We start from the raw sequence: 13,189 nt of genomic DNA, 5'->3' as shown, positions 1-13,189 counted from the left end.
TCATGCAGCCGTCACACGTTGCTGTTTTGATTTTTCTCCCCCCCTCCTCCTCTTCCTCCTCCTCGGGCTACGTGCGCCTGGCTGGGATGATGAGGATGCACCGGCGGCTGCTTCATCCTCCGGCCGTCCCCGCTCCTTTACGCTGCTGTTTAGGTTTGTGCAACGTGGAGCGTCCGACCAATCCCTGCATCTGGTGCCTGCTGCGCGTCTCCCCTCCTCCGTGCAGCTACGAGGGAGGATGGAGAAAAAAAAAGAAAAGATGTCTGTGTTGTTTTTAATATCTGAGAGAAGCAGCGGAGCAGAGTACAATCTGATAAATCATGCACAAGTCCTCGAAATAACCACAAATACAAAAAACACTCAGGTTTTGTTTTTAGGGGCATGTTTCTGAGGGAGGCTTCAGATTTATCCTCCAGAATAAAGTTGGGATTTTTCTCCAGTTTCACAAATTCTGTATGAGTTATTTTAACTTGTAGTCTTGTTGTCATTCAGAAATCCACAAAATCATTGTCAAGGTCCCTGAAGGATCATTAATTGGGTGCATCCAGCTGCTTAAGAGAAAGCTCTCAGTTAAAGGAACAGTTCACTCAGAGGTTTGGAGTTTCCACAAAACATTTGCAGCATTCTGCTAAACAACTGGAGACTTGATTTTAATGTAAAAAACAACCAAAAAAACATGCAAAATCAGATCAGAAATCCTCAAAAAAGACGCTCCTTACATGTGCAGAACTTCCCTGAGAAAAATCATGATTTTAAGTTTTCTTCAGTATCAAAGTAATCCAGTGATAGTTGTCTGTACATCCACAGGTTCGCTGCAAACAGGAACTACTAATAGATAATTCGGCAAAGTTTAAATGTAGATTTTTACGTTTTAAAACAAGTCCCCAGCTACTTCAGTTGTTTAGGAGAATGCTGCAACGCTGTTTTACTGTGAAGCTTTTGTGGACTACAAAAACTTCACCTGACTTTACATTTTTGACAAGATAATGACTGAATTTTAAATTTTGGGTGAACTGTTCCTTTAAAACAGAGGGAAATGACATAATGTCAATACAGAACATGTTATTATATCGACAGTGTGGAACAGTAAGCACCAGCAGAGGACGGTGGTTTATGGTCTTCGGGTGGTGTTTTTTTAATACATATAAACATATATAAAAATAAATTGTATTATTTGTGAGGCAGAAACAGAAACAACTCTAAACATGCTGCTGGTTGAAGAGCACAACCATGCTGAGCAGTGTGACAGCAGAGTGGTGAACTGCTCCTTTAAGATGACACCTGCTCTTCCTGTAAACATGAAGGTATCTTCTCTCAGATTACATTAGTTTGTGATGTTTCTATTTTTAGGTCCAGTCATTGTCGTGGCTCTGAAGACTCTGATCCTGATTCCTCTGGTTCGTCAGTGGATCAGGACGCTGGCTGCTCTCTCATAAACACTTCGTCAGGCTGCACTGTTTCCTCTCTGGGCTCAGCCTGCTGAGTTTTATCCTAGAGGTTGTAATTATGATCGTCTGTGCCCTTAATTTAATCTATTATCCTCATGCTGCTGATTTGTTTTGTCAGAGCTTTGGCTCTCCGAGCAGCGCTGATGAACAACTCATTTTAACAGTATGTGCAAACATGACTGACTGTCTGGTGTCTCACAGTAGCATAAACACTACTGAAGGAGATGATGACTCCATAAATCTGCTTGGAAATCCTTTAAAAAGATGGTCCTAACATGTGCAGAACCTGCCTGAGAAAAATCATGTTTTTAAGTTTTCTTCAGTATCAAAGTAATCCAGTGATAGTTGTCTGTACATCCACAGGTTCACCGCAAACACGAACTACTAATAGATAATTCGGCAAAGTTTAAATGGAGATTTTAATATGTGCAAACATGTCTGACTGTCTGGTGTCTCACAGTAGCATAAAAACTATTTGAAGCACTGTGGGAATGAAATGTAAAGCCCTAAACAGTGGACAGTGCAGGGTGGGTCAGACGGTCCTGATTCAGATGTCTTCGAGATGATTGTTGTTGTGAGAAGTGCGAGGAGACACTGAAGAGACAACAGTGGAAACAAAATCAACATTCTCAAGATAGCACACACACCATGCAGAGCAGCAGGAAGCGGCGAGACATCGACGCAACTGTGTTGAGGTTAAGACGCTAATCATGAACTGCAGCATCACCAGTTCAAGTCTGGTCAGGGACCTTTGTTGCATCATTCTGCTGCATCTGACTGTCAAAAATAGAGATGTATCTATCCATGCCAAACATCTAAAAACACACGTCCATCTCTGCTGAGGAAGAAGAAGCTGAACTTATAATAGCAGCACACACACACACTGTCTGTGGAGCCTCTGTCATTAAAGGCCTGCAGCCACACATCAAAACACGTGACATCACCCTCTTCTCCACTGTGGCCTTCTGAGTGTCTCTGCGGGCTGTTTCAACCTGTTGCTGAGGAACAACACTGCGTGATTTCATTTGCTGCTCAGTAAACAGGCATAGGCCGTATTCCCACGGCGGCCATTTTCCTCTGACGTCACGATTTGTTGTCACCTGGAGTACAGCAGTAGGACATCATCCGTGTATTGTGTGGAAACAATCGGAGGTGTGTAAAGTGTCAAAATGAAAGCGACACGCCTCCAGCTGAGGGATAAAAATACGACCGAGCTCCAGCTGATATTTCATGAAGCACCCCTCCCTCCCCCCTTCCTCCCTCCCTGACAGTGACAGTGACGGTGACATGTGCACAAAAGCTGAAGGAAGGCTTTTGTGATCTGCAACAAACAGATATGTAATTGTCTTCTTCCGCTATAAATCAGCCCCGTCCATTCAATAAACTCTGATCCTGGGGGCGGCTCTGAACCTGGGAGATCCAGAGCAGGATAGTAGTGATTAGATTTGGACACAATCACAGCAGCAGCAGCAGCAGCAGCAGCAGCCTGCAGGCTTCTTTCAAAGTGCTTTATCAGTGTGGCCCAGCAACAGGAGAGCACGCTGGATTAGCCGAGGTACCACAGAGGGGTGTTTGCTGTTGAGTAGCTTCTGTCACCGACGTTGCCAGCTTGGACCTGCGCCGCCCGGAGAAGGCTCAGGCATCTCAATCGGCCTGACGACGCCTCCAGAATTTAAGCCATTTAATCGACTGTGACACGGCTACCGAGCATGGCAACGCTGCCGGCTGAGCCAATCACACGGCGCCCCGAGCCGAGTCAGGCTGAGTTCTGCCTGCATATAACAAATCGCTCTCACCTTCACTCTGGCAAGCCTGGCAGATTGATATCAGACTGAAATCCAAGGTTATGGACGACTCAAAAGACAAACTCAAGAGTTTCACTTCAAAGTGAGGAAAAGGAGGCATCCATCACCCGAAAAACTGCGTCTAGATTTTAAAAAATGATCGAATGAAAAGACAGCAAATCCAGATTTCTGTAAATAATTGAATGTGCGGTTTTCTGTCAGAATTTGAAACCTTATCGCCGCATTGCTGAAGTTTCCAAGAGCTCAAAAACATCCAGCAGTTACACAAGAAAGCTTCGCTGACCTTTGCCCTCCATCTTCCTCTCACATATTAATGATCAGTTTATTTATAAAGCATCTTTAAAAACTGATTTTACAAAGTCACTGACAGGTAAAGCAAAAGCAGGAAACTCAGGAAGACAAGGACTCAGGAGGCACAAAATACACAACACAAAATCAATATGAATAAATATAAATACAGGAATAAAAGCTTTGAAGAAGGCAACATAACATGAAAGTATTTACACAGAATTAAAAGGAATAAAAGGGATAAAAAGACGCTAAAAAGCCAACATCACATAAGAGGAATTAGATATGGATAAATGACAATGGAAAGACTAGAAGGATTTTTAAAAAAGGTGACTTTACATGAAAGCAAGTCTAGAAAAGTGGGTTTTAAGAAGTGATTTGGAAGATGCTGCTGGTTCTGCGAGCGTCGTCTCCTCAGGTCAGTCGGGTACAGCTTGTTCAACATAATCCAAGTCTCCAGAAGCCCCGAGATCACAAACTGATTTGAAAATATGTTATTTACATCTTTGACGTGCTACAGTGAAGAGTTCAGCTTAAAAGGGTTTAAATAACGTCTTTACAGATCAGTTTGTGATCTCAGGGCTTCTGGAGATTTGGATTATGTCGAACAAGCTGTATGGAGCCATTTTATTTTTATTTTTTTGGTTGTTTTTCCGTTTTAAATCAAGTCTCCAGCTACGTCAGTTGTTTAGCAGGATGCTGCAGCTCTGTTTTGCTGTGAAGCTCCAGAAATGTTTTGTGGATGATGACTGTCCATCGACATGTTGGTGAGGAGATGATGACTGAGTTTTCTTTTTAAAATCATTTCTAAATCAGACATGGAGCCAACAGAGAGAAGCCAGAACTGAGGGTCATGTGATGGCCTCTGTTAAACCAGTGAGAAGCCTCGCAGCTGCAGTCTGAACATGTTGGAGGCGAGAGACAGACTTCTGACAGAAGGGAGTTTGAGAGGAGTGCATGACTTTTTGAGCATTTATTCTGGAGATGGTTCAGTCTTCCTCTCTCTCTCTCCATGTGTCTGTATTTTTCAAAAACACACACAGATAAGGGAACATGCTTATTATCCAGAAACCACAGCTCGTCAGCGTCACAGTGTGACACCTGAGCTAAGTCACACCTGAATACCAGAGATGACACATCATGTCCTCTCACCAGTCTGAAGCTGGTCAGACCGAACACCTTGGCATTATCACTGGCACACTGACAGTCTGCTGAATGGCCTGCTCTCTTCTTCTGTCTCTGTCTGTCTGATATTTTCCGTCTATCTGTGGGTGAGTGACTTTTTCTGCTTCTGATGATGTATATGTGTTTTGTCATGTACACGTTTGACTACCGCTCTGGATTTGACAGATGAGGACTCTTGTTTCTGAGACGAGGGATCCGGTCTGACAGTGTGTTGATGTTCACAGGAAAATGGTTGGGAAGTCCCTGATTGCTGGTCTGGTGGTCCTTCTGGTGGCTGCAGTGAGCCTGTTCCTGGGGGTGTTCATGGGCCTGGGGAAGAAAAACACTCCTCCCCCCTCGGACCACTTCTACTCAAAGGCTGCTGTGGCTGCTGATGCTGGAAAGTGTTCAGAAGTGGGGAGGTAAGAGGACTCCCGACACTCTCCTCCCGTCTCTGAATACGTGCCAGCTTCACTAAGTGTATTCTCGTGTTTTCAGGGACATTCTGAAGAAAAACGGTTCGGCCGTGGATGCTTCTATCGCTGCCTTGCTATGTGTCGGCCTTTTGAACGCTCACAGCATGGGCATCGGAGGAGGGCTCTTCTTTGTCATCTACAACGCTAGCACGGGTGAGTGTGCATCATAACTTCTCAACACAGTTAACTGAGTAAAAGCACAATCATCAATCTGCCCTCATTTCTGCTCCACAGGGAGGGTGGAAACCATCGATGCGAGGGAGACAGCGCCCATGAACGCCACTGAAGACATGTTTGGCAACAACACCAAGCTCTCTCGTACAGGTACGAGCTGTTGGAGGATTTCCCGGGCACAGGCTCACTCAGTGCAGATCTGACTGATTGTGGTCCGGAAAGCTGTTGCAGCTACTGCAACACGTCTCTCTATTGTTGTAACAGAGCGAGAGGGATTTAAAGAGGATAAATAATCCTAAATCTATCAAATCCAGCCTCTCTTGGATGTTCCATCATGCTTAACAACCTTTCTGTGTCTTCCCGTGCATCTACTACATCAAAATAAAATACTAAATCTGTACGTGCAGAACGCTTTATCTATTGGATTTTGTCTCTTAGTATGATAGACAGAAAGAAAGACCTGAAATTCACAGTAGTGTTTCATAACAGGTGGACTGTCTATAGCCATTCCCGGGGAGATCCGCGGTTATGAGATGGCACACAAGAGGCATGGCAGACTGCCATGGAAGGACCTGTTCGAGCCCAGCATCGCCTTGGCTCGTGATGGTTTCCCTATTGGAAAAGCGTTGGCTCACGCCATCTTCAAGAGCAAAGACTCCATTCAAAGAGACGCCAACATGTGGTAAGGATGACGAATCGAAGGTGGCTGCAATAAATCTGCTGCTTTTTCTAATTTTACGACTGGTATACACGCTCGTCACATCAATACATGAGATATGAAGCTACAGCAAGCAGATGGTTAGCTTAGCTCTCCAGACAAATGTTAACCAAAGTGACAGTTGTGTCTTTTACAGCACCAACGACAGACATTTTCAACCTCCGCTCAAACAGTATTGTCTGTAATTTTCCACAGACTTCTACAGTTTACTTGTTGTCTTCTCTTTGTTTCCCGTCAGTGAGGTGTTTTGTGATTCTCAAAGAAACATCCTGAAGGAAAATGATATCATTAGATTCCCAAAGCTGGCCGACACGTACCAAAGATTAGCAGAAGAGGGACCGGATGTGTTTTATAACGGCTCGATGGCACAGAGCATCGTGGAGGACATCAAGGCGGCAGGTCGTGTGTTGTTTTTCTTTCTGAATATAATGAATACACATCACTACTAAATTTGAGCATTTTTCCCCTGGTTTTAAACTCACTCTGACATGTGTGCTCGTCCCAGGTGGCATCATCACCCTGGATGATTTGTTGGAGTACCAGCCTGTGCTGAATGAAAACCCTCTGAGGCTGAACGTTGGGGAATACACCATGCACGTCCCAGACGCCCCCTCCAGTGGCCCCGTGCTGGCGCTCATACTCAACATAGTGGATGGTGAGCGGGCCGGCCAAGTGCTTGTGCAGCCGTGCAGAAGAAAAGGATGTCAGGTTTCCCCAGGTCGTCCCTCGAATGTCTCTCCGCCTGATTTGGACGAGAACACAGAGCTGCGACTCTGCTCGCCAAATTTATTTCACCCTCAGCAGCCCATCTGTTCAGCCACAGCATGTTTAGTCATGCTTTAAATAAAAAGCGGCATCATTAACTTTAAATGAAGGATGAGATTTAATGTGTTCATATAAGATCACGTATTCAAACTGCTGAAAGGCTTCATGTTGCTATTTGAATTGCGGTTCAGACAGTTTAATGACCTGCCACTGGCTGAGAGAGGGGCTTTTAGCACGATGATGGAGAAGACTCATTAGGCCGAGAAAATGTGATTCTTCATTTACTCCAGACATGGTTTTCTTTTTTTTCTCTCTATTTTGCAGGGTACAACTTCACAGGCACGAGTGTGTCGACAGCAGAGAAGAAGACTCTGACGTACCATCGCATCGTCGAGGCTTTTCGCTTTGCTTACGCCAAGAGGAGCAGACTCGGGGACCCACGATATCTCAATATTACTGATGTAATTCTTCTTATCATCCTTTAGACTTTTATGTCCAGCTTCACTTTACTCAGTATGATCAGGCATTTCCTGCTGGCTGCTGCTCAGTTCTATCTTATTTACAGCCCGGTTTCTAAAATGTTTTTAATTCTATTTCATACTTTATTATAAGGATGCAACATTTTACATACGTTCACTTTAAATTTCATCTGATGTTGTTCATATTTGTCTTTAGCTTTATAATGTTGCTATCTCGACATGTTGAGTTAATTATTGCGTTATCAAGAGAAAACAAACAGCTGATTTCTTGAGATAACAAGACGATTCATCAAAAGACTGGAACGTGACATATGCACACTTCTCTGTGAGGTGGGTTTGGAAGTTTAAAAGCAAACAAAATGAACTTTTTATCAACTTTTGCCACTTAAATGTTTTTCCTCTTGGTTTGATATGAAGGTACAGTAATAAGATAACGTTTTCTTGAGATAATGAGATAAATTAACCTGATATCACGGGGAAATAATCTTCAGATCTTGATTATGGCACGAGCCAAACTTGGTAACTTATAAGTGAAATATATAGTTTGGTACCTGCGAAATTTTAAATGGCACAGATGGCGCCAAAATGTGCCAAAATGGCACATTTGGAGATTCTGCCCGAGTGCTCTGTAGTAAAATCTCTCTAATTTTGTTCTGATCCACTTTATTAGCATAAACGTTGGCAGAGGTAACGTTCAGATGTTTTGCTATCGTTTGCCAGAGATTTGGAGCTGCAGCTGCATCGTTCCTCCGGGAGATTCATTCTAAAAGTGTAATTAGTTTTAGGCGGAAATCAAATCTTTCATTTATGCTGCGTGCCAACTTCATTTACTCAGACCCAGTGAGATATAAACTTACACATCTGAACAAATAATTCAAGTGTTCCCTTTATTATGATACCTGTAGAGCTTGTAGTTGCAGACATACACTCCGTTAATTAAAGGCACTCAGTAGAGCGCATACCTCCGCCAAAGCTGAACAGTCCCCTTTAATTTAATCAAGCATAATTCAGTATTAAATAAAACATATTTAAATTTGCACCAAAAGTTAATGGGCTCTATTCTGGGCTGAGACTCATCCTCCATCAAAGTTTGGTGGAAATCTGTTTAGTATTTTTTGTGTAATCCTGCTCACAAACCAACAAACCAACAAACAGTCACTGGCGAAAACATCACCTGCTTGGTGGAGGTAATAATTGAGCCTTCAGATGTTTCAGGCTTCCTAGTATTGTTCAAAAAACCAGCACTGCTCTGCTGTTTACCAGTTTTCATGCCAGACTGTCTGACAGACTTGTTTTGCTCTCCTCAGCTCATCCACAACATGACCTCAGACTACTTTGCGGACGGCATAAGAAGTAAAATTACAGACGACACCACCCATCCAGACAGCTACTACGAGCCAGACTATTTTGTCCCAGACAACCACGGGACGGCTCACCTGTCGGTCATAGCAGAGGACGGGAGTGCCGTGGCGGCCACGAGCACCATCAACCTATAGTGAGAAGCTTTAGGCCTTCGTTCAGAGTGAAACATGCATTTCTTCGGTTGTGATGATTATTATCTGTGACTCACTCATTACAAAGCTGTTTTATTTCTCCAGCTTTGGTTCCAAAGTCATGTCTCGATCGACTGGGATCATTTTCAACGACGAAATGGACGACTTCAGCTCTCCGTACATGACCAACGGGTTTGGAATCCCTCCGTCACCGAACAACTTCATCCAACCAGGTGTGGCTGGACTCAATTATCACACTTGTACAACTCCGACCCCGAGTTTAGATTTAAACTTTGTGGACATGTCTGTGTTGATGGATGGGAGCGTTTTTTTAAATTAGGCCTTTTGTTTCCACAATCACAAAGAGGATGTTGTTCGATCCCTTTATCTGGATGCAGAGGTGATGTTTTCACCAGCCTTTCACTTGTTCCTGCATCCGTCACTGTCAGGAACTCTGATAGCTCTCAAACAGCATCACTCTTAAAAGAAATGAGTCGGTTTACAACCTCTCCTGTTCTTTGGTTTGTTTAAAGTCATTTTAAATACGTGTTCAATTAACGTGGCTGTTTTCAGCCTAAAATGCTGCACGGGGACTAAATGTTTATCCATTCTAACGACCTACTGCTGGCTTCAGACAGATTAGTTTCCTCTGAAATCACTTAGAGACTTGCGTAGGTCTCATGGGCTCAGCTCTTAGCGTACTACCATCACGCCTCTCCAACTGAATTTTTCTGTTGTTTTCTGTTGGGTAACTTCTACTTTCTCACGAGTTGTGGCGTCCCTCAAGACTCAGTTCTTTGACCCCATTTTTTTGTAATCCGTCTGAGATGAGTGACAAGTGACTATCGGCTCACTTTGTCCCTCTCATCTACTGTCAATCATACCAGAAGCTCTCTGGTACTAAATCCTTCCTTTAACCACACCAAGCTTCCTCCACACGCGGCTCACCTGCTGTTATCACAACATGTGGATGAATCAATCCTAAACACGAGCCGTGTTTTTTGGGCGACATTATAAAACTTACTGCTGACGAAGAAACCTGATAACGTTGCTGGTAGAGATGGAAACAGAAAGGCGAGGCAAGCCAGTGTGTTTGCATACAGGTGGACAATTTAAGCAACACTATGTAATGTAAAGCATGCAATCCATTTTCATGTGGACAACACGGAGCTAAACATGCCCTAAAATCCACAGATCCTGGGCAGCCTAGCAAATCTCATTTCTTGCCTTCTAATATTAAATCCTGGATGTCTCAAAATGTCCTTCAATTTAACGATGACACGTCTGAGGTCATTCTGTCTGGTGCACCTGATTCAGTCGAGTAAAGTCTGTTTTATTAATATACTGCCAATTCACAACAAAGTGATCTCATGACACTTTTCATTTCTAGAACGTACTCTTTCATTTACAGAGACAAATAGAGAAGGATAAAACCAAACAGGCTTTTAGGAATCTTATTTATTTGTTCCAACCTCTGCTTCGATGACCAAGTCAAAAATGTGGTTTAATCTCGTTTCCTCCAGCTCAAGATAATCTAAAAAATGTGTCACTTTTGTATCATTGGTGAATTGAACATATTCATATAGCAGATAAAAGTAGAGTTGAACATACTTTTATCTGCTCTCAGCTTGATTTCGTAAAGCACTGTACTGGGACCTCAGCCAGGCCTCCCTCGGAAAGTCTCCAATTAGCACAGATTGATTTATATTTTATCTGCCTCGTCTGGTCTTAGTTCTTGTTAAGGACTTTGTGACTGAAAGAAAGATGCTGCATAAATATAATGTATCATTATTATTATTATTATTATTATTATTGTTATAAGCAGTGGCAGCCACATTTTGTCTATCTGTTGCAGGCAAGAGGCCGCTGTCTTCCATGTGTCCAACAATCATCTTTGACAAAGAAAACAGAGTGAAAATGGTCGTAGGAGCGTCCGGCGGCACGAAAATCACCACAGCCACCGCTTTAGTAAGTGTGACTCAGTCACATCTCCGTCCCGCAGACGCTCACCGCCAGTGATTTGAAACTCTTCCCTTTTATCTGACTGAAACAGGTCATCCTGAACTCCTTGTTCTTCAACTACGACCTAAAGAAAGCTGTGACAGAGCCGCGAGTTCACAATCAGCTCAACCCGAATATGACGGTAGTGGAGCAGGGCTTTGAAAAGGTGAGTCACAGCTGGAGACTGAAGATGCAAAACAACAAAAACAACAACAACAACAACAGCAGCAGCAGCAGCTTCTGATGCTGATAGTTTGACTCATTTGACTACAAATATACAGTATCTTACCCAGCATGCCTTTTGCTTTTTGATTGATTTACCTCCGTACAAGACGACATGTATTTCAGTCACGTCAGTATGAAAATCATATTGCAAAAACTTGAAACAAAACTAAATTTGGCATTTCTTTTCCTTTAGTCTTTGAGATTGCATTAAAGGGAAAATTCATCCCCAAAATCAAAAACACACAGTTTCATGTAGGGGGCCTGCAGACTAAAGCTGGCCGGGTGCAAAGTTTAATTTGGCGAATTTTCTGTTAAAAAAAATTAACTAAAAGTGAACAAAAAATAGGATGTTTATGCAGCTTATAACGTTTTATTTTTATGAGGTTCCAATGCTCTTTAAATATGTATGTTCCCTAATAATTATTTTTGTGACATTTTGCGCAGTAAGTCAGTCAATTAAGGCAACTTAGCATCCCAGGAACATTTTGTTTTATTGAAACAATATAATATAATAATAGGTGTTGACCTGTGGCCCACGATTAAGTTATACTTTTGGCCCACAAAGGGAACAATTGTGCCTTCTTGATCCACATGCACCAACAAAAAAAACTTTAAAAACAATTTACTTTTGAATATAAATAAATTATCCACAGCTATGATGCGAGCAGCTATATCAGGCTCTTGACTCAGTTTTAGATTCATTAGAGTTTATTTTATTAGGAGTCGACCAGTATGGGTTTTTCAGGTCCAGTACTGCTACAGATTATTAGAAATCAAGGAGATAAACGATATTTGATATACTGCACATTTGCTGTAAAAATTAAAATGTGTCAAAATTAAGAAAAACCAGTGAAGTGAACCCAAGTACTGTTCTTAAGTACAACTCTGAGGTAGTTTACTTGAGTATTTCCTTTTTCTGCTGCTTTATTCTTCCTCTAGTAACTAGTTACTTTGTAGATTCAGATTATTTTATTGTTTATAGGCTATTAACTGTGTTTTGTAGTTTATTTTATCTGTAATCTGACAGAAAAATCACTGATGCTGATGCTGAATGCTGAATATCGGCCTGGTAATCGTCCAGGCTGATAATCAGTCTATCCCTAATTCTTATAGTGTTTTAGCTTCCTGAGAGGGAGGAAACTGTGGCATACACAAGAAAACAACTATCAGAAATGTTATTGTCACAGTTCAAATAATAAATAGCCAGAGGGATGCAAATCCAGAAATATGTTGTATGAGTGTATGTGGTGTAAGACCAGTAACACCTTTACCTGCACAAGACTCTTTTCCTGTGTTTGTGTCTTGATGAAACCACGGCAGAGTGTCCTGGAGGGTCTGGTCCAGAAGAACCACGTAACACAGCTGCTGCGGACTCCGGACTCCGTGGTCCAAGCGGTGGTGCGGCAGGGAGAGCGTCTCTGTGCCGAGTCCGACCCCAGGAAAGGAGGCTATCCAGCAGGATACTGACGGGTGACCTCAGGTCCTCCTCTGCTGCTCTCCGTCTGGACAGTCTCCTCAAAGACACTCGGACAGAGCGGCAACACAAAGTCTGCACTGAAGACTCAAGCAGTGTTTAAGCTAAGAGACACGGCGAGATGAATCTCCAACGACTCATCACAAAACCTCTTTTTACTCAAACTCAATTTTTCAGCAGTACTTATTGTTTTGGAATTATTTTTTGAGTTTTGAAGTAAAACAAGAGGTTGCACCTAGTTTGACTCGTGTATCATCACTACTGGGAACCTGGTCAGGACGGTGATGACATCTGCTTTATTTAATAACCCTATTTTATGTATGACACAGTGCCAAACATATTAAAAACAACCAAGTAAGTACCAATAATAATTAGGGCCAATGATCATGTCAAAATTAAGAAATGTTTGAGGTAAGAATCTGAGTGGTTGTAGGTTGTCCGTATAGTATTTTCATTTATTTTATTGTCGAAGGAAAAAAAAATGTGAATAATTAGACAATTTGTCTGAAAACTGGGGGGTGGGGGGGTTGTTTTAATGTCAAACCATTAATTAATTATAAACTAGACATGGAGGCAGGTTTAACCCATGAAAACTAAGGACACCTCAGGTCGTTTGCCTGTTCTACCTGATCGTCTGCAGACATCTCTCTCCTGATGTAAGCTGATCCTGAAACCAACA

The 13,189-nt window shown here is 42.5% G+C and overlaps 1 protein-coding gene across 1 annotated transcript; it reads left to right on the top strand.

Annotated features, from left to right (window-relative positions):
• The first annotated feature begins 4,954 nt into the window (after positions 1-4,954).
• On the top strand, positions 4,955-12,615 carry ggt1a (gamma-glutamyltransferase 1a). Its single transcript, XM_073466751.1, has 12 exons — positions 4,955-5,127; positions 5,204-5,334; positions 5,416-5,505; positions 5,845-6,037; positions 6,312-6,472; positions 6,579-6,728; positions 7,163-7,299; positions 8,625-8,812; positions 8,916-9,043; positions 10,666-10,778; positions 10,864-10,977; positions 12,357-12,615. The coding sequence occupies exons 1-12, from the start codon at positions 4,955-4,957 to the stop codon at positions 12,501-12,503; spliced, it is 1,725 nt and encodes a 574-aa protein (XP_073322852.1). The 3' UTR covers positions 12,504-12,615.
• Positions 12,616-13,189: the final 574 nt, after the last annotated feature.

Source organism: Pagrus major, chromosome 5 (assembly GCF_040436345.1).
Source record: "Pagrus major chromosome 5, Pma_NU_1.0".
In the NCBI taxonomy this organism is placed as follows: Eukaryota; Metazoa; Chordata; class Actinopteri; order Spariformes; family Sparidae; genus Pagrus; species Pagrus major.
Note: the sequence above shows the minus strand (reverse complement) of the source record. Positions and strands in the feature narration are given on the sequence as shown.